This window comes from Engystomops pustulosus, chromosome 3, assembly GCF_040894005.1.
Source record: "Engystomops pustulosus chromosome 3, aEngPut4.maternal, whole genome shotgun sequence".
NCBI lineage: Eukaryota > Metazoa > Chordata > Amphibia > Anura > Leptodactylidae > Engystomops > Engystomops pustulosus.
This window is the reverse complement of record NC_092413.1, coordinates 36,150,522-36,172,054: the sequence shown is the minus strand read 5'-3', so window position 1 is coordinate 36,172,054 and position 21,533 is coordinate 36,150,522. Positions and strand designations below refer to the sequence as shown.

At 39.8% G+C, this 21,533-nt stretch overlaps 1 protein-coding gene across 2 annotated transcripts in view; it reads left to right on the top strand.

Moving 5' to 3' along the window:
- Positions 1 to 21,533, top strand: part of SNAP25 (synaptosome associated protein 25) — a 75,006-nt gene that overhangs the window by 33,098 nt on the left and 20,375 nt on the right. For both annotated transcript variants that reach the window (XM_072140468.1, XM_072140469.1), the window contains exons 3-4: positions 780 to 821; positions 14,337 to 14,385. In XM_072140468.1, the coding sequence (XP_071996569.1) occupies positions 780 to 821; positions 14,337 to 14,385 (91 nt within the window). The remainder of the gene's footprint in view (positions 1 to 779; positions 822 to 14,336; positions 14,386 to 21,533) is intronic.

Below are 21,533 nucleotides of genomic sequence, written 5' to 3'. Positions count from 1 at the left end.
TAACGGATGAGAACCTATAAAGGATGATACAGTCTCCTCCTTTTTTTAAAATTCACCTCTGGTTTTAGCTTTAAAAACTTTTATCAAACGCCCTAAACACATGTCCTTACCGGAAAGCTGCCAAATATGGGGGGAGATTTATCAGTAGTGTCTGAGAGCAGAATTGTTCCATTAGCCCATGGCATCCAATCAGAGCTCAGCATTAATTTTTACAAACAGCTGTGCTAAAATGAAAGCTGAACTTTGATTGATTTCCATGGGCAACTAGAACAGTTCTGCTCTCTGAGACTTCTGATAAATCTTCCCCATGCATGACCTTATGTCTCTTTTTGTGCCACAGATGGACCTGTCAGTGTGATTTTGGACATTAAACCACCCATGGATCCTATATTATCTCTGTCTGGTGCCATAATAAAAAATTCTCATACTTTGCTTAGGAAAGAGTCTGATGAGACGCAATGGACCCATCCTTGTTGCTCCTTAACCCTGCTTTATTGCGTGTGTGCCAAACCTATACAGTACATGCGCAGTGAAGCTGGGGTGAACTACTACTAATTTTATTTTATGGTGGCCATGGACAGAGATGATATATAACTATTAAGGGCTTTTTGGTGGTTTATTGCCCTAAATTGCTTCTGACAGGTTCCCCTTTAATAAAGCATTAAAGAATTTCAAAATACTAAAAGAATGAACATAAGTTACATAATTGTGCAAAGCTAATAAATATAGTAAATATACAAATTTACTATACAAAAATGATTTTTCTTTTCTCTTTTCAGTCACTGGAGAGCACCCGCCGAATGCTTCAGTATGTGGAAGGGGTAAGAATCGTTTTATCTCGAATCCTGTGTCTAACTGTCCTCATTGTTTAGTGAAACTTAATAGGTCTTTTCGCTCTGGAAACAGAATGTGCCATAAATGTCAGATACATTGAGGTTCCTCTTAATGGTCTCCCCATTTGTCAAGAGAACTGAAAAAATGAAGCCTCTGAAGAGTTTACATCCAGCCAAATATTTCCCAAAGTTTTTTTTTGTCTGTAGACCCAGAAACGACACATTTAAATCAAGGTCCTCTCACGTAGGCCTGTGGTGGGGCAAAGGGTTTAAGTTGAAAGGCAAAATAGTTTAGTTTGCAAACCGGTCACCAGTTTCCAAAAATCATTTAGTTTCCAGATCAAATTCTTTAAAATTAGACACCCAAAATGAATGCAAACCTCAGATCCTGTAAAATATCCATTTGGAATCACATAAGATAGTCCGGTACTGGAGAACCTCATGGGCCCTGTGTTTTCTGCTTAGTGATTGGTAACCCATGTTGTTTAAATCAGATTGGGCAGAGAATATATTTCAGCGTGGACTGCTGACTGGTGTATTACATTTTATCTGTGTTACCTCTGCATTACCTCTTTAATGTGGATATGAAATTGTATTACCTAACAGAACAGATTAGTATTCGGCCATGTGTTGTGCTGTTCCATGGTAATCCCATTATCTTAGAAATTGTTGGACCCAAGATTGTCCTTACACATTACTACATTTTCAATAATCTCTTGAACACCAGGCATTCTAGTTTTTTAAAGGTATTTTTCCATTCCAGTAATTTCGTTTTTTACTTTTTAATGTTTAGAAAATTCATGTCACCTTAAAGGAAACCTACCACCACGGGATCTATCTATTAAGGTAGATCCGGTGGTAGGTGCATCTAATGTATGTAAAGATAGCCCTTTTTAGGGCTAATCCTTTAGTCCCCACAATCTTTTAGAAATAGCTCTTGTGTATTGAGAGCAGAAACAGGTTGAGGATTTCATCGGTGAAGGTCCTTCTTGGTATAAAATTTGGTGAGTGGTTTGGGTGGTCATAGGTCCCCTAAAAGGCTTGGGCCCCAGGCTACTGCCCAAACTGCCTATCCACTATGTAATCCACTACTTGTAGTTGTCCCTGAGCACAGGATGTCTTAGGGAAGCTGTAAGGTTTATTGTACTCATATGAGGAACCCACTTCTATGATGCAATTATGTTTTCAGTTTTCATCAATCCATGATAAGATTATTACAGAATTACTGTTTATTAAGAAAAAACTTAATAGGTATAATTAGTAAATGATCTCATTACAAAGTGTAACAAGAAAGAATAAATGAGGAGGTCCTTTGAATAGAAGTTCTTTTATGGTAGAGCCATTATCTAGAAAGTAAGAACTAGCCTTCATAAAGGGGCACGGACCATAACACGTGCAGGTTGAAAGCCGCCTAATAGCCCCTTTATGGTAGTGAATTGGTCCACATTTGTGCGTCAATTCTTGAATAGACTCTTCTGTCATACAAAATGATCAAGTAATCGGTACCACGAGGATTGTGACACTTTCATCTTTTCAGAACAGGATATAATGCGGATTTAAATAATACATTAGGGAAGGATTCAAGTCATATCATCTTAAATGTTACACTATGGAGCTAGATAAGGCCTTCCTATTCTCGCACAAGATGCCGCTGCCCTGCAGCGCTCAAGAGAAGAATTATAAAATATTGTCCAGATGGTATAGATGCCCCTCTCGGCTCCACAGAATTTTCCCTGAAGTCTCCGATGTGTGCTGGCGCTGCGGTGCGGAGGTGGGTACCTTACTCCATATTTGGTGGAGCTGTACGGCTCTTCAACCATTCTGGAACAAAATCTTTGACACCTATCATCAGGTCACCGGCAAGACGGCCACCCCTTCTCCTCAGATAGCTTTACTCTCGATTATTCCTGGTACTATCTCCTCTATTAAGAAGGGTCTCCTTCGTCACTTTTTGACTGCAGCCCGTACAGTAATCCCCAGGCATTGGAAAAGTCCACAACCTCCTACGATAGTTGAGTGGGTTCAGGAGCTCGGTTTTATCCGGAGGATGGAAGAGCTGGTGGCCAACGATTCAGTAGACCCTAATAAGACGAACACAGCTTGGGCCTCATGGGATGTATTTCTGGACTCTCAGGGATTTCATGATCTCCTCCTGTCATAGATAAAACGTGTAGTAGCTCTCCCAACCTTCAAAAACCTATCCCTTTTCTCCTCCCCTTTGTTACCCCTCCCCCCAATTTCCCTTTTCTTTATATTCATGTGAGTGTTTTTTTTTTTTTTTATGTTTATCTTTTATTAACTTGTTCATGTTATAGTTGTTACTTATCCTTCAACTCTCCTCCCCATATGAGCATATGATCTTTGTTGCGTCTGACCCTGCGTGGTCAGGTTTATCATGCCATCTCCTGTTTGTACTGATTCTTGTAACGTTTTCCCAATAAATGTTGATTATACCTAAATGTTACACTATACAAAATACACAAGCCAAAAACAAAACCTTTCAAATTGTCCGATAATTTATGCAAAATATAGCTTATAACGTACCATGTTGATTCAGAGGTAGGCAGAAAAAAACCATGTAGTAGGCAATTTCCTAATCTATCATATAGAATAAATCCCTGGCACAACAACCCATCTACAGAATCATTTTAATCCATTTTCACTTGGGAGAGGAAGGATATCCTTAGGATAGGCCATTATTAGATTATTGGTAGCAATGTGAGACCTGACATCGCTGCTGATCGCCTCCATCCATATTGTATTGGCCATATGGCTAGACTCCTGGAATCTATCCCATTTACATGGGGGCTTTGTCTACAATAAAGTCATATAGTCATTGTCCCACATTGACTAAGGCCCTTGCTCCAGTTTTCTGTCGGACTTTGACGTTCTTTCTAGTGCAAACTGCTTGCACACGTATTTAGCAAGTGTCCGTCGCCACATATGCGTCGTACGCAACCCTTTTGTGTTGCGGCTGCGCTAATCTTCATGCAACACAAATTTCTGCACTGAAAGGGGTGTTCCGATGCTCAATCGGATCGTGCGCAAGATTTATCATGCAAAGTCCTACAGATTTGTGCTGCACACCCCATGGTAAATGTGCACCACAAAAAGTTGGGGCAGTGCAGGGGACACCAGATTCATGAAGAACGTGCAACACAATTACAGAATCTGGCGCCCCCTGCACACTACACAGGCAAACTGCACATAGTACTCACTGCACTGTTATTAGTAAATGTTGGCCAGTGTCTTTTTTGGACACCTAATGACTATTGTATTGTCTACAGCTCCAGCTCATTACCCACATAGATCAGATATTTTAGTAAGTTTTTTGTACATTAAAGGGAAACTGTCAATAGGTATGACGCCCCAAAAACTCCAGCATCCCTTCATACAGCTGGCTCCTAAACTTTTCTACCTTAGTTGTGTCTGTAATTATGTCCCAGAGATTGAAGCTTTTAAAGGTGGTGCGGTCCAGTGACTTGAGTCTGCTTCAGACCCCCATCACATGCACACTAGTGAACTTCACTGTGCATGTTCTGAATAGTGGTGAAGCGAGGTGTGTTAACCTGGACTTTACCACATGCATTGTGCTTGCGCTGGGAACCGAAGTGGACTGAAGTCACCGAACCCAGCTATAGTGCCACCTATATAGTTAAGGTCAAAAGTTTTGGGATCCTAGACCCCAGTTGCATGAAGGGATGATAGTGGTTAAGTGGCCCCAAACCTACTGACAGGTTCCCTTTAAATTGCTTTTCTATTTTGGACAAGGCTCTGTTGTAATATGCTCATCTGAGAGCATTGGTGTATAAGGAAATGTGGTAGTGAGTATACAGTACACCTTGCTCGTATAACTAGTTGTCTAGTTGTCATACAACTGATAGCTTGTCTGCAGGTTAAAGGACATCTACCGCCAGGATCAGGGATTGTAAACCAAACCCACTGATGTACAGGTGTGTGCTCCATCTGGCAGGATCTGCTGTTATGCTCTGGGCTCCATAGGTATTAATAGAGCCTGGAGACCCTTGGGCTCATTTGCATAATTTTTAAAGCCTTTTTAAACACAAGGGCATAGGAAACTAAAAGAAGAGCAGATCTTGTCAGATGGAGCACACACAGGTATGACAGTGTGTTTGGTTTACAGTCTTGGATCTTGGTCGTAGATGTCCTTTAAGACGAAACCAAAATGAGTATCCTGGAAAAAGTGATTTGCAATTTGAAGAGAGAGTATTAAATTGATCTAAAACAGGGTACAATCCTATAGAAGAAATGATCCCGGCACTTCGAGGTAGATCAATTATATATTGGTTTTTAATTATCAAATTTTCAAAATGATACAAAGCATATCGCGGTAAACGCGTTTTTCGGCTCTGACCGAGCCTTCATCAGCTGATTTGCTAATGTTAATCTCAGTCCTTATAAAGAGTATCAATATCCAATGAAACAATGACTCGTCATAGACCGCGTCACTCGTCATGTGACTCCCGGGTCAGGTGATTAGTCCAGCATATGCGTCATCATTCACATGATTCAGTCATGTGATCTATCTATCGTGATGTGTTAGTCCGGTACATCTTCGTGGGCATGCCGAACAAGTGCACAACAGAACTCAAGTGGGTAAGTAAACAACAAGAATATTGTCATCTAGGACTCATAATTCAAAACATTAATTACATTTAGTCATAAAGTTCTCAATGAAATTAGAACATAAAAAGAAGGAAAAAATACATGTACATATTTCACGATGGATCAAAAAAAAAACAAATGTTAAAGTTAGTCACTCTGACAAATAATGCAGTGGCATATTGGTTAGTATTTAGATAAGGCTCTATAGGGACACAATATATTTATATGGGATTCATACCATTTCTTCTTCCTAAAATCAAGGAAGTTCAAGTGTTCTGTGTCTGGAAGAGAATAATAAAGGGTCAGACTAGAAATTGCAAATTTCATAATCCCTATTGAGACCAAATGGTTCCAAAGTTTTAAGTTCGTGTATCCAAAATGCCTCTTTCTGTAGAAGCAATTTGGTGATATCTCCGCCTCTTCTCGGAGGATTGATTTTATCAATGACCTGGTATTTCAGTTGTGGTAGTGTATGGTTACATTTTTTAAAATGTGCAGGTACTGGTAATAATAGGTTTTCTCGTCTAATGGTAGATTTATGTTGTCCAATGCGGTCGCCCACACGCTGGCGTGTCTCACCAACGTATAGGAGACCGCACGGACATTTAATGATGTAGATAACATCTTTGGAGTGGCAGGTAAAGAAGCCTTTTATTTTGTATGCTCGTCCTGAATGAGGATGAAAAAATGTGTCACTTTTATTTACGTTGCTGCATTGTTGGCAGCTTAAGCAGGGAAACGTACCATTCTTCTTTGGTGCCAACAAGGTTTGTTTAATCGACTTCTTGTCACTGCCTAAGTCCGCTCTCACTAATTTGTTTTGTAGCGTAGGGAGTTTTTTATTGCAAATTAAAGGGGGTTCTTGGAATTCTGAAATGTTATGATATGCGTCCTTAAGTAGATGCCAGTGTCTTCTAATGATGCCATCAATCTTATACATTAAGGGATGATATTGTCTTACAAATGGGAGGCGTGAAATGGTAGTGGATCTAATTCTGGTGGATAACGTTTGTTTTGACTCTTCTAATAATTTCTGTGGATATCCCCTTTGTATAAATCTTTTTTCCATCTCTTCTAACCTGATTGTTTTAAGAGTGGGGTCCGAAACTATGCGGTCTACTCGTTGGAATTGAGATCTCGGAATCGATTTTTTAACTGAAAGGGGGTGGGCACTATCAAAATGTAAAAGGCTATTACGATCTGTATCCTTTCTAAAAATATCTGAAAGTAAGGTGCCATTTTCTTGTTTAAAGATTCTGGTGTCGAGAAAGGTTATGTCATGTTGACTGTAAGTCATGGTAAACTTCAACTCCTCCCATACCGAATTTAGGTCTTCTAAGAAGTTCAAAAGGGTGTCGAGTGGCCCCTCCCATATGCAAAATATATCGTCTATGAAACGCTTCCATGTTTTGGCATGGTTTACAAATAGCAAATTTTGATAGACGTATTGATTCTCGAAATGGGCCATAAACGAATTTGCATATGGGGGGGCCACATTCGACCCCATGGCCGTACCTCGTTTCTGTAAATAAAATTCATCTTGAAACATAAAGAAGTTATTATACAGAATTAATTCCAAGCTCTCTAAAATAAACATTTTACGTTCATTGTTATAGACACTATCTTGGAGTATCCATTCAATCGCTTGAACACCTCTATCATGATTGATGGAGGTGTATAGACTTGTTACGTCAATGGTGACTAGCCAACTCTCAGGTGTAATATTGGAAATTCCTCGTATGATTTCTAGAAAGGCACCTGTGTCAAGAAGAAAAGAAGGTGTTTGTTTAGTCAAAGGGGTCAACAATTTTTCCAGTACCTTTGCCAATGGAGAAAGAAGAGAATCCATGGAAGATACTATCGGTCTCCCCGGTGGGTTCTGTAGGGATTTATGTATTTTTGGCAGTACATAAAAAATTGGAATAATTGGTGACTCCTTTTGTAAATATTTAGCAAGTTTATCATCTATAATATTTCCATGTTTATATCTAGCTATTAACTCATCAATTTTCTTCTTAATTTCTATGGTCGGATTTCTTGGTAATATTTCATATGTGTCACCATCAGAGAGTTGGCGGTTGATCTCGTTTTTGTAAGTGGATTTGTCCATAATTACAATGGAGCCGCCCTTATCTGCAGGCTTAATTATGATATTTTCTTTGTGAAGTAGATCATTAAGTGCCCGCTTCTCTGATGTGGAAAGATTTTGACTGACACGATAGGTGCCTTTCTTAATTTCAGTCGTTACCTTTTCTATATCTCTGTTGACTAGTAAAACAAAAGTTTCCACTGGGTGGTGTGATCTGGGCGGGTTATATCTGCTCTTCACAGAGAGACCCAACTCAGATAAAGTAAGAGTTTCATCAATGTCAGTCATGTCCCCAGATCGTTGGGGAGTTGGTTCCATCGAAAAATGAGTTTTCAATCTGATATTTCGAAAAAATCTTTGAAGATCTACATCTAGATTGAATGTGTCCATGGTTCCTATTGGACTAAAGGACAAGCCTTTCTGTAATACTCTGATTTCCTCTAGCGAGAGGCTTTCAGAGGAAATGTTTATTACTAAGGAGGGGGGTTGTAATTCCGTACCTGTGATCTCGTCAATACCGGATTTTCTCGAATGATGTCGCCCCGCTCTCCTCGTCCTCTTGTACGTCCTGGTGGTCGGCCCCTCCTGGAAAAAGGGCGGCCATCCTTTCTCAAGTATTGTCGATCGCTGCCGGAGCTGGATGACTCGTAGCCGCTCCTTGTAGGTCTCCATATTGGGTAAGAGGAACCTGGTGATTCCTGCCATTTATAAATTCTTTTCAATAAGTAGTCCTCGGAGTCTCGAATGAACTTTTTCTTCTTTTTTTCTTGGGTTTCCGTCTTAAAGTCTTCCAAGTATTTATTTACTGATGTTTTCAAGGTTTCAAATTCCTCTTTAGGGAGGGAATCCTCTAACTGTTGTTCAGTAGTCTTGATTTCCTCCTTTAATTTTGTTATCGATTGTTGCAAATGATCGACTGTTAATAAGATAATGTCCATAGAACACTTGTTGAGTATGCCCTCGAACTTCTTTATGTAATCCGGGTCTTCAGCAAAGAATGTAGGGCGGAGATGTACCCTCAGGCCTCTAGGAATTCTGCCTACCCGGAAGTATTCCGCCAAAGTAGTGGCGTGAAGTTCATAGGCTGTCAATCTCCTAGCTTCTCGTTCCCAATCTCTTCTTTTATATTCACTCGTCGGGACTTGTAAGAAGTCAGTTGACGCTGTCGCTTGTGAAATAATTCGCTCCGCTTCCTCATCGTTGAAGCTCAGAGTGTTGGATGACATTAAATCCGGTGCACGTACCTGAATGTAGTCAAATTGTTGTCTGGTTTGGTCGGCACTCGGAGATTCTTACCTCGTGCTCGTGGATAGGGGTAAAGGTATCCAATAGAAGAAATGATCCCGGCACTTCGAGGTAGATCAATTATATATTGGTTTTTAATTATCAAATTTTCAAAATGATACAAAGCATATCGCGGTAAACGCGTTTTTCGGCTCTGACCGAGCCTTCATCAGCTGATTTGCTAATGTTAATCTCAGTCCTTATAAAGAGTATCAATATCCAATGAAACAATGACTCGTCATAGACCGCGTCACTCGTCATGTGACTCCCGGGTCAGGTGATTAGTCCAGCATATGCGTCATCATTCACATGATTCAGTCATGTGATCTATCTATCGTGATGTGTTAGTCCGGTACATCTTCGTGGGCATGCCGAACAAGTGCACAACAGAACTCAAGTGGGTAAGTAAACAACAAGAATATTGTCATCTAGGACTCATAATTCAAAACATTAATTACATTTAGTCATAAAGTTCTCAATGAAATTAGAACATAAAAAGAAGGAAAAAATACATGTACATATTTCACGATGGATCAAAAAAAACAAATGTTAAAGTTAGTCACTCTGACAAATAATGCAGTGGCATATTGGTTAGTATTTAGATAAGGCTCTATAGGGACACAATATATTTATATGGGATTCATACCATTTCTTCTTCCTAAAATCAAGGAAGTTCAAGTATTCTGTGTCTGGAAGAGAATAATAAAGGGTCAGACTAGAAATTGCAAATTTCATAATCCCTATTGAGACCAAATGGTTCCAAAGTTTTAAGTTCGTGTATCCAAAATGCCTCTTTCTGTAGAAGCAATTTGGTGATATCTCCGCCTCTTCTCGGAGGATTGATTTTATCAATGACCTGGTATTTCAGTTGTGGTAGTGTATGGTTACATTTTTTAAAATGTGCAGGTACTGGTAATAATAGGTTTTCTCGTCTAATGGTAGATTTATGTTGTCCATATAAATATATGGTTCCCATATAAATATATTGTGTCCCTATAGAGCCTTATCTAAATACTAACCAATATGCCACTGCATTATTTGTCAGAGTGACTAACTTTAACATTTGTTTTTTTTGATCCATCGTGAAATATGTACATGTATTTTTTCCTTCTTTTTATGTTCTAATTTCATTGAGAACTTTATGACTAAATGTAATTAATGTTTTGAATTATGAGTCCTAGATGACAATATTCTTGTTGTTTACTTACCCACTTGAGTTCTGTTGTGCACTTGTTCGGCATGCCCACGAAGATGTACCGGACTAACACATCACGATAGATAGATCACATGACTGAATCATGTGAATGATGACGCATATGCTGGACTAATCACCTGACCCGGGAGTCACATGACGAGTGACGCGGTCTATGACGAGTCATTGTTTCATTGGATATTGATACTCTTTATAAGGACTGAGATTAACATTAGCAAATCAGCTGATGAAGGCTCGGTCAGAGCCGAAAAACGCGTTTACCGCGATATGCTTTGTATCATTTTGAAAATTTGATAATTAAAAACCAATATATAATTGATCTACCTCGAAGTGCCGGGATCATTTCTTCTATTGGATACCTTTACCCCTATCCACGAGCACGAGGTAAGAATCTCCGAGTGCCGACCAAACCAGACAACAATTAGGGTACAATCCTAGCCACATACTCCTCTGCAGTCTTTGATGGTGTTTACTTCTTCAAATAAATGCTGTGGTGATCTGTAGTCCTGGTAAGATTTTGACTCATTGTCAATACTTACCCTGTATGTAGTTTGTTTTATTATTAGAAAAAGTATGTATTAAAGGTTTTTAGTCATTGGATTAGATATGAGATCGGTGGAGGTTTAACATTCAGACAACTGGGTTACTGCAGACCATCTCCCATTTATTTAAGCTGCAGTTACCTGGGCCGGCCACTACACAGAGAATAGAGCTCTTCCTTCATTTGCGTTGACTCTCATTGATTCAGGCAGCCGGTGAAGGTCCAGCACTATGATAGGTCATTGATATGACTTCGCTGAATACTGTTTTTAGTTATGGTAGATCCTAACAGAGAATGAGTACTTAAAAAAGCTCAGTTTTTTTTATTAATTAAAATGACTAAATATTCTCTTGCCATCATGTATTTTTTGACACTACTAGGTTATGTTGAGTGTTCACATTAAATGCCTGTCTACAAAACTTGTCTGCATAATATCGGAGCGTCTCTAGGCAGTTGACAACTCTCCTTAGCGTCTTCTTTGACTGGAGGACGTGACATTGTGCCATAACACATCATTATGTGCGTCACTTACTTCTCCTGCGGTCGCCAGACTCTTTTATAATACATGGAAGCACAAAAAATGTCTAAAAGAAATATAGATTTAACCACTTAGTATGAAAAGTTTGGGATGCCTTCTTCTCTTTTATACTTAGTGGTCATTAAGGACAGTTTACTGATGGTAGATGTGTCCGAATAAAAAGTTTCTGACGAACATTGTGCCTCAGGACTTCTTTTATTATAAATCTATATGCTGCGGAAGTATATTTATAAAAGTTATGCAAATTAGCCTGAACGCTTTGGCTACTTATCCCAATCGCATTTTAATTTATATTATAAAGAACCTATCAAGCAACAGTGCAACCGCAACCAGACAGCATGGTGTGGCTCAATCAATCCAAATACAGAAACCTAATCCACAGTTCACACACCAGAAACACAAACAAATTAATGCCACTTATTCTGTCAACTGGGGATAGAGGGACGTCTTGGCACAGATGTTACATATATACTCCCCTGTAGCGCTAGCAGTCTTGCCCAGTCCTGCCCCCCACCCTTCTGCGTGCATAGAGCAGGAAACAGGCAGGACCACCAGCACTACAGGGGGAGTGCCCCAGGGTAATTAGCATAACTTTTATAACTCTGTATTTCCGTGATTTTGGAAAATAGAGTTATAATAAAAGAAGTTCTGATGGACAGTGTTCTTCTTATTAAGACACATCTACCATCAGTAAACTGATGGTATATTTCCTTTCCCCAACCATGGGGCCAAAAGAACTTAAAAAGAAAAACTGTATAGTTACCTCCAAAGCTCCTCTTTGCCCTGCCTGTGCGCGCACTATCGTTAGAGCTAAGTATACAGTTTTTTATTTTTAAGGGGGCTGGTCAGGGGACATTACTATGGGGGCTGTGCAGGGGACAATACTATGGGGGCTGGTCAGGGGACATTACTATGGGGGCTGTGCAGGGGACATTACTATGGGGGCTGTGCAAATGCACATTACTATGGGGGACATTACTATGGGGACTGTCCAGGGGACATTACTACGGGGGCTGTGCAGGGGACATTACTATGGGGGCTGTGCAAGGGACATTACTATGGGTGCAGGGAACACTTAGGGGGGCTACAAAGAAGGGGGTTGCAGAAAATGACACTTTATATGGGTTGGGGTATTTGCTGGACACACATGGCTCAGGTCCCTGGAAAAAATTTTTTAAGTGCAGATGGTCCTCGAATACAAGGGTTGGGGACCACTGCTTTAAAGAACATCTACCACCAGGATTGTAAACCAAAATCTCAGAACCAGCATTCTATGTAACGCTCCATTGACTTGAATGGCAGAACTGGAGATATGCAATGATACAAATACCTCGATAGGGTTGAATGATTTTGGCGTTACTTTTCACCATTGTGAAGATATTGGTAGATTCTACTATATAGATTGTTATTCAGGAAGAAGGATTGAGATTGTGATGTACAAATTGTCTTATGGATTTGTCCCCATTCAATTAAATTTCTTTAATTAATTTATTAAAACACATTGGGGAAGATTTATCAGAAGTGTCTCACTCAATATGATTCACAGACAATATTCTGGGGGTTTCTTTTTTCTGGAGGGGGGGGGGAGGCAGCAAACTTTCTTCTTTTTATAGGCTTTTCCTTTTATGAAATGTTTCTTGTAATTTTAAGATCTATATTTGCTGTGGTGGAATGAAACTATTGTTTAAGAAACTTAGAATTCATAAGACTATAGATATGAAAAATTACTATAAGGCATTGTTCACATTTCAGATTAGCATTATTGTTTCTATCCATAATGGAGCCATGTCACCTACTGGATGTGATTTTGAACCTGTGGTATTACTGTAAAGGTTGCAGTAGCCCTTCTTTGAAAACTCACAATTAGGCTTTGTGAATCTTTCATCCTTACTCTCTGCACTGAGATTTATGAAACAATCTGCCCAGTTCTGTCCTCTAAAACATCAATAACCTTTTAGTGTTAAAAGTAGCATTAGGTCAGTATACTGTCAAGTAACGGAGGTTATAGAGAAATATGCAGCTGTCAGGGTTACATAATTCTCTTTTACTATATTGTCACTACATTCAGAGAAGATGTATATGGAGATCACTTCTCCTGTGTGCAGCTGGTATACATGCAATATTAGAGAAATCTACCATACATATAGTTGCTGTATCTTTATCCATTTTACATAGAGCTGAGCCATTGGGGGACTTTTATCAGGCTTGTAGATTTTCTAGCGTACAAGCCCTGAAATAATTGCAATTCATTACAAACCTCTAGGAATAGTGATCATTTCTCCCTTCAGACCACCTCTACACCAAGTGGGAGTGAAGGAGTGGCTTACCCAGGCAATTGCTGGGGCCCAATTGTGCTGGAGGGGCCCACTCGGCACTGGAAAAAAATGTTGGTCCCTGGATCAATTGTACTAGTGTCGCTTTAAGACACTGTTACAAATGATCACCCTCTGGCTCCTGTTGTTATCTGACCCTATGCTGCAGTCATCGGGAGCACAGAATCCAAAACTCACCTTTCCCCGCTTCTCTGAAACAGCGCTCTTCGCTCTACACGTCAGCTCTAAAGTCGGTATACATGATGATGTTATCTCAGTGCCGATTCGTTCAGCGGGTGTGTGCTGAAGAAATAAGGAGGCTGTTGCCACTGCTCCAGGGGAGCAGGGCTTCGGCCTCTTGATATAACTGGTGGGGTCCTGCGCAGTGTTTGTCTCTACACCAGGCCAATTTTGCTGGCTACAGCAAGTGCACAGGCGCAGGGTGGGGAACGCCCATTCCCCGCCGGCTGTGCCCACCCCTGGCCAGCCGTCCCAACTAGCATTTCAGGGCTTACATGGCGCAGAAGCCCTGATAAATATCCCCCTATGTCCCTCATTTCTGAGGACCATGGCAAAGTTCCAGGTTGCTAGTTCTGCATAAATGGGCTATGTGAACACTGAAAGTTACTGAAGGGCATTAGGGGGACCTTGAGCTAAACTTTTTTCCTGGCACTTGTGAGTCTTTAGTTAAGCCATTCAACAAATTGGATCTTAAAAACTTTTACAGGTGTATATTTTGGGCTGTTCAGTATGTTTGTTATGGTTCTGTTCCAGTTTTGATGATTTCCTTACAACCTTTCTTCTGTCTATATATGACTTTGCCTTTTTTCTCAATCTCGGTTGTCACTGACTTTTCTTTCCGTCTCTTTTTTGCTTCTCTATCTCTTCTTGGGGAACTAGAGCAAAGATGCTGGAATCAGGACCTTGGTTATGTTGGATGAGCAAGGAGGTAAGTTACTTGAAGAAAACTCTGAGATTTAAAAAAAAAAAATTAGCATGCAATTTCCTATTATGGTAAGCAATAAAATAAAGGTGGATCCTGACTACTACGTAACCAATGCTTTCCTGTCTTCTGGTTGACTGGTGGTAGTTATGTTACTCAAAGATCTGCAGGATCTTATGTAATTTACCAATGTACATCTACAAGTGGGGAAAACGTATTTAGTCAGCCACCAATTGTGCAAGTTCTTTGACTTAAAAAGAAGAGAGAGGGAAGTAATTCACATTATAGGTAGATCTCAACTATGAGAGACAAAATGAGAAAACCAAACCAGAAAACCTCCTGCTTTTACCTCATCGGCCAGACAATCCTCCCCATAAAATACCTGCAGATGGAGGGTCATGTGATCTAATCTGTCCATAAACAATCGCCCTGCCAGGACTTTAAGATAGTATTCATGAATATATTTTAGAGTCCTGGCAGGGCGATTTTCTATGGACAGATTAGATCACATGACCCTCCATCTGCGGCCATATTATGGACAGGAATCTCTGGCTGATGAGGTAAAAGACAGGAGGCTTCACTTTACATATCAAGAAAGCAGAGCACAACTATTCATAGATGTATATTGGTAAATTACCTCATATCCTGCTCCCAAACTTACACACAGATTACACAAAAACATGAGGTAAAGTGGCCAACCCCTTTAGATGGTTGTCTTATAAAGTCATCCCTTTTGGGATGTTCCATAGGGTGATCCCCTGCTGGCTACAGCACATATAATGTGCATTTGCATTTAGTAATGCAAGTGTAATGCTAGTAAAATATGAATAATTTAGTATTTCAGCCATTAAACCATATATTTATGTACAAGACATGTTGCAGGTCCAAGGTCCTGCATTTCAAATACTCCGCTCAGTAAAGCGACTTTCCATGCCTAACCCTAGTAAACTTCTGCTACATCTTTTATCGGTCATTTTTATGACATTCTCTTAAAGTAATTGTAGACACCTGACCATAATTCTATATAAGACCCCGCGGTAGATGATGTTCAGGGGGTTAACGCTGTCACTTCAGTTTTCCACTCATCACCTATTCATTGTATTATTATTTTGCAGTAGAATAGTAGTTTGACTGGCTGCTCGTAGTGTATTAGAAATTCTGTGCCGTTACTCAAAACTAAACTAAAGCTTAACATTGGGCTTGTGTCCACACGTTCCAGTTGTTGTTCCCTTGTCCAGTGATATTATTTTGGGAAATTTCTAAGGCATATTTATACAGGCGGTCCCCTACTTAAGAACACCTGACTTACATACGACCCCTAGTTACAAACGGACCTCTGGATGTTGGTAATTTACTGTACTTTAGCCTTGGGCTACAATAAACAGCTGTAACAGTTATTAAAGGCGTCTATAATTAAGATTTATTGGTAATCCTGATTCTTATGACAAGCCAACATTTTTAAAATCCAATAGTCATAGAGACCAAAAATAATTTGACTGGGGTTACAATGATAAAGTATACAGTTTCAACTTACATAAAAATTCAACTTAAGAACAAACCTACGGAACATATCTTGTACGTAACCTGGAGACTGCTTGTACTATAACCCATAGTGATTGGTCAGGGCTCTTATGTAACTTCAGCTGGAACATGTGGATGCTCCTTAAGGGACCTACAGTATATGATTTTATATATTTAATGATCTTATCTTATATGTCTTGATTATTCTGCTTTATTCACTATTTACTATAACTAATCTTTCCAAATTTACTGCTGTTTTGGTGTTCTTTATGTAAAGGAAATACCATGTAATGTGGCCAATAGTATTATCACTGAAAACTTATATGCAATCGGCCAAGGAAACGCAACACTAGAGAATCGTGTGAACGCACCCTCATATTTCCTGTTGACTTAAAGAAACACTTCAGTCACTGCAGATTCATTGAATTATACTTTGTGCAGGGCTTGAAGGCAGGAGCAGGACTTTAGGTCGTACCACGTTCTAGAAATAAAATGAAAATGAGTCCTGCTCCTCCCTTCAGGTCCTACACCTCAATGAATTAGCTTTTACTGGAGTGTTCCTTTAAAGGGATACAGAATAGCGGATAACAAGCTGATCAGTGAGGATTCGACTGATGGGACCCCCATCGATCACAAGAAAATAGGGAGAACGCGGGACCCACTCTCATTAATTCGTGAAGCAGCACGACAAGCAAGTATCCTACCGCTCCATGAAATAAAGAGTGGTGGAAATTGCTGAGCACAGTAATCAGCTATCCCCTGCACTCCCATGCTGGAGATACCAGAGTGCGCTGTGCTCTACAATTTCTAACACTCCCAATACTATAGAATGGAGCGATATTTGCTCGTTCTTCTGCTCAACTCAATAGTCAAATGATTCTGGATTGCTGGGAGTCCAATTCTTGTGATCGATGGGGTCCCACTAGTTGGACCCTCGCTGATCATCTTGCTATCCCTCTGCTGTCAATAGGGGTTAACTTGCTAACTTGGTATAGCCCCTTTAAGGGATCCTAAAATAAGTGGAGTGAGAGACCAGCTTTTAAAAAAAAAAACACAGGTGTATTACTTTTTTGGGCGTTGTAATGCATAAAGTAAATATCTTTAGCCAAGTGGTCAGAGAAGGAGAGACATATGTATATTTTATAGGGGTGAACAGTGCCTTTATAATTCACGCATTGTCGGATTAGCTGAAAATTTTACATGGACAGATTTTTTTTACAATATTTTTGGGATATTGGGGCACATTTACTAAGAACAGTGCAGTTTGCATGTTTGTAGTGGGGAGTGTGCCAGAGTGCACCACTTTTTTTTTTTGATGCACCTTTAACATGGAGCGTGCAACACCATTCTGTCGGACTTTGCATGATAAATCTGCCGCAAGGTCCGACTGAGCACCAGAAAGCGCCCTTCAGTGGAGAAATTTGTGTCGCATGAAGACTAATGCAGCCGCAGCACAAAACGGCACAAGTCTGGCGCAGACACTTCTTAAATACACGTGCAGTTCCGTGCAAAGTCTGACAGATACTAAGGATCTTAGTAAATGTGCCCCATTGAGTGTTTTTTAACTCCATCTGTAGACTTTACCTTAGAAATGTTAACTATTAGGTGGCTTCAGTAGATTATATCCTCACATCAGTGAGACAAAATAGTGGAAACTCCATATAGGGAGTTAATCAGTGCCAAAACATTAAAGGAAATCTGCCATAAAAATCCATCGTGATAAATTAGGGACATTTACTCAGTGACTGTGGTAATCTTCTTATGTTTGTTATCCATGGCCTCTGTCCTTCTAAAATCATCTTTTAAAATGATGCTAATGAGCCAGAAGGGCTCTGGAAGGCGTTACCACAGCCCCACTGTGCTGAAGCTTCACAGACAGTTTCACTGTGTCCCCTTCCCCCTGCCCTCATCACATCCCCCTACTTTTGCTCCTGCAAAGTGTTACAGTCTGTGAAGCTACAGAGCCCTTCTGGCTTATTAGCAATTGATTTTAGATGGAGGGAGGCCATAGATGAAAAATATAAGAAGATTACCACAGTCACAGTGTCTGGATCTATGAGTAAGTGTCCCAGTTTATCATGATAGATTTAGAAGGTAGATTTCCTTTAATGAATGAGCAAGTACTATTGCTGAATTCTTGTTTGGGAACTGTTTCGGACACAGACTGGACTGTTTTGGATCCCCACGTGGGGCCTGCAGACATACCCTGGGTAGTATGTTGCAAAGTAACAAAAGGTAAAACATATAATTTATTTTGAGTGTTCTATAAGGCAGAGAGATGATTAGGACAATTATTATACACATTCATTTGAATTCTTCCGCATAACAGACAGTAATGATCCCATTCCTAATATTTTATGGCATCATCTGCATTCTCTCTTCTCCAGTAACTGTCTCCCTAATTTATAGTTTTCATTATCTTATCTTCCAAACAACACTGGCCAAAATACGAAAATGGCAAGTGAAGGGTTGTTAGGAGAAATAAATGACAGATTTCTACTCTACAATATGTTCCTTTTTTACAACGTGCCGAGTTGAATAGTGCTGGGTTCAATTAACTTATATAATCTAAAGGCTCCGTTTTTTAAGCTACAAAGAAAACTTTTTCAATTAAATAATATCATTTAAAAGCTGAGGGTTTTTTTGCTTAAAAAAGCTTGGAGAAATTGAGCAACAATAAAAGACAGTAGATCAAGAGAGGGAGAGGGAGAACAGGGCTGTGGATATGAGGAATACTACGTAAATTTAAGGGAGTATATGGAAAATTTGCAGTGTAAGAAGGACACATGCCAATTGGGTGAAACATACCGTAGGAGCAGGACCTTTCCCTAAAGGCGGAGAGTAGAGAGGAGCGGACCCAACTTTCGGATTCTGGTTTGTAGTTTGGGTTCATTCAGACATATTGCGTGGCCGAACAGACAATCCGGCAAATTGACACCCCTAGCAACTAGGCTTTGGGGGATAATCCTGGCCAATTATAGCCACGACTGGTTGCTAGGTGCATCAATCTGCCGGATTGGCTGTTCGGCGGCCAATAAAGCAATATGTCCGGGTTGCGAGACCAAACCCCCGAAGCCAATCGCGAATGTCGGGTCCGCTCTTCTCTACTAACAATAAAGTGCTCCACAATCCCTCCCTTCTGCTGTGATTGACAGCTAGAAGGTGAAATTCGGAGACCACTATGGCACGATGAACTTTATTGCGCAGAGATGAGGACACTTTAGTATTAGGGACCACACTGGGAGAAGCAAGCATCAGGATTAACCATTCACTTTCTCATGATACTGCTAAACAATCCACCAAGGTATATATTCATACAGTACATGTTTACTCAAGTATATTTCTAGATTCCCATGTCACCCATCGCTGCAAAGCCAAAACTGATGACGGACCCCCATTATTCTCCCCTTCTGCTGACTCTAAGGTCCTTGTTAGCTTTGTTTATGTATGTATCAATATCTCTTGGGACACCTTGGCAACAGCCATATGGGGCTTGGAGATTCCTTCCTTTTTCGGAAAGAAAACATGTACATGTAAACAATTACAATACATATGGAACGTACAAAGTCTCCGTTCCATATGTATTGCAGTTACGGAGATTAGGGAACACCATAAACTAACCTATGGGACTAAGGTGCTGCCCCCAAGAGTAAAAACAAAAATAGCGATATTTCAATTTTTTAGAACATTTTGTGAATTCAGTATACACCTATATATATATAAACAATAAACCTTTATTATTGGGGGTAGTCAGAGGTGACCAGTGTCTAAAGGTTGGTCTTATAAAAATGAAATACACTATTGTTTTTTTCCTAGGGCGCAAGTTATAAACCAGCAAAAATCTCTAATTTGCTGAATGGGCCTGTTGAATTATTGGATCCCTTCTGCATGTAAAAATTACACAATAGGTTCACAATGAGACCTGTTTTGAGGCAAATTTGGAAAATTATCTTCTAGTTAGTTTGTCTTAAAGGAGGGGACCAGGTCACATAATACAGGGTAGAAGCTGTGGTCCCCGTATATTTATGGGATTGTTGTAAATGTTGTTCTCTGATATTGCTCCCCTACCAAAAAAATTATATGGACACCTCTTTATGATATATTTTGCTAACACGGATAGAAGGGTTTGCTGTTTGAATTTTGAATTTATCTTTTAATGATCCTTGATCAATTCCCTCGACCCATGTCTGCAAGCTATTCAATATATTTGGAGAGAAAAACCCTGCACAAATTTACGCCAAGGTTCCATCCAAAAGCAAAGGCAATGTTATCAACTAGGACACAACATTCCACCCCTTCTTATATAGATTCACCTACACTTTGCCATAGGTAACCTTAAAGGGAACCTGTCACCAGTTCTTCATTTCTAATCTGCTTGCACCCTCAGGTAGGGTTTGAAATATCCTTTCTAAAATTCCCTCTTTTATGTTAAATCTTACCTATTCACTGTTGGAAAATTATATGCAAATGAGCTGCAGGCGAACTGTAATATGGAGATAGACAGATGATAGGTGGATTGATGATAAAAGATAAAATTGGAAGATGACAGATTTATAGATGTATAAATATAAAGTCAATTATATATAGATAGATGAAAGAAGATAGATATATAAATAAATAAATATATACAGTATATATATATGATAGAAGATCAATTTATAGATGGATAGATAATAGATAGGAGATAAATATAAAGAAGATATATGGATAAATAGACAAAAAGCTAGATGGATTTATGGTTAGACAGATGTATAGACAGGAAATAGACAAATTGTAGGAGATAGATAACTAGACATATAGATGATAGATATATAAACAGGAGATAGATAATAAGCATCTTTACCCAGGCATTTAACCAAGAGGTATTACAAGAGCAATACATCCTCTGCCTACAAAAGTCCATATAAGGGGGCCCCTTTAGGACTGGGGGCCCTGGACAAATTACCGCCTCGGAACGTCAGCCCAGATTGTTGGGTAGACCAATTTATAGGAGGTGCAAAGTATGACTGCTTCAGATTAATCATCCAGCAGCAGACACAGGGATTAATGTAGAGGATTGTCCTCTTCTCTGCACTGGTCTAAAGACAAACACATTAATACAGACGGTCCCCTACTCAAGAACACTCGACTTACAGACGACCCCTAGTTACAAACGGACCCCTGGATGTTGGTAATTCACTGTACTTTAATCCTAGGCTACAATAAACATCTATAACAGTTATCAAAGGTGTCTGCAATTAAGATTCATTGCTAATCCTGGTTCTCCTGACAATATAACATTTTTAAAATCCAATAGTCATAAAATAGTCAATAAAATTTGGTCTGGAGCTACAATTATAAAGTATACAGTTCCGACTTACATACAAATTCAGCATTCAGGATGCTTTGCTTAAGACGAACAAAAGCCAGATATGAGTGATGTGCTGAAGAGCAGCCAATCCGGGAGATTTACGCCCCTAGTAATCAGTCATGAATGTGATTGACCAGGGGTGTCCTCCTGGCTAATAACATCCATGCCTAGTTGCCAGGGGCCTAAAGCTGCCTGATTGACTGCTCTGCAGCATATCACGTAACATGTCTGGGTTAGGCGGAGCGCCCGAACACTGAACTTAAAGTGTGCCTCTGCCCATCTC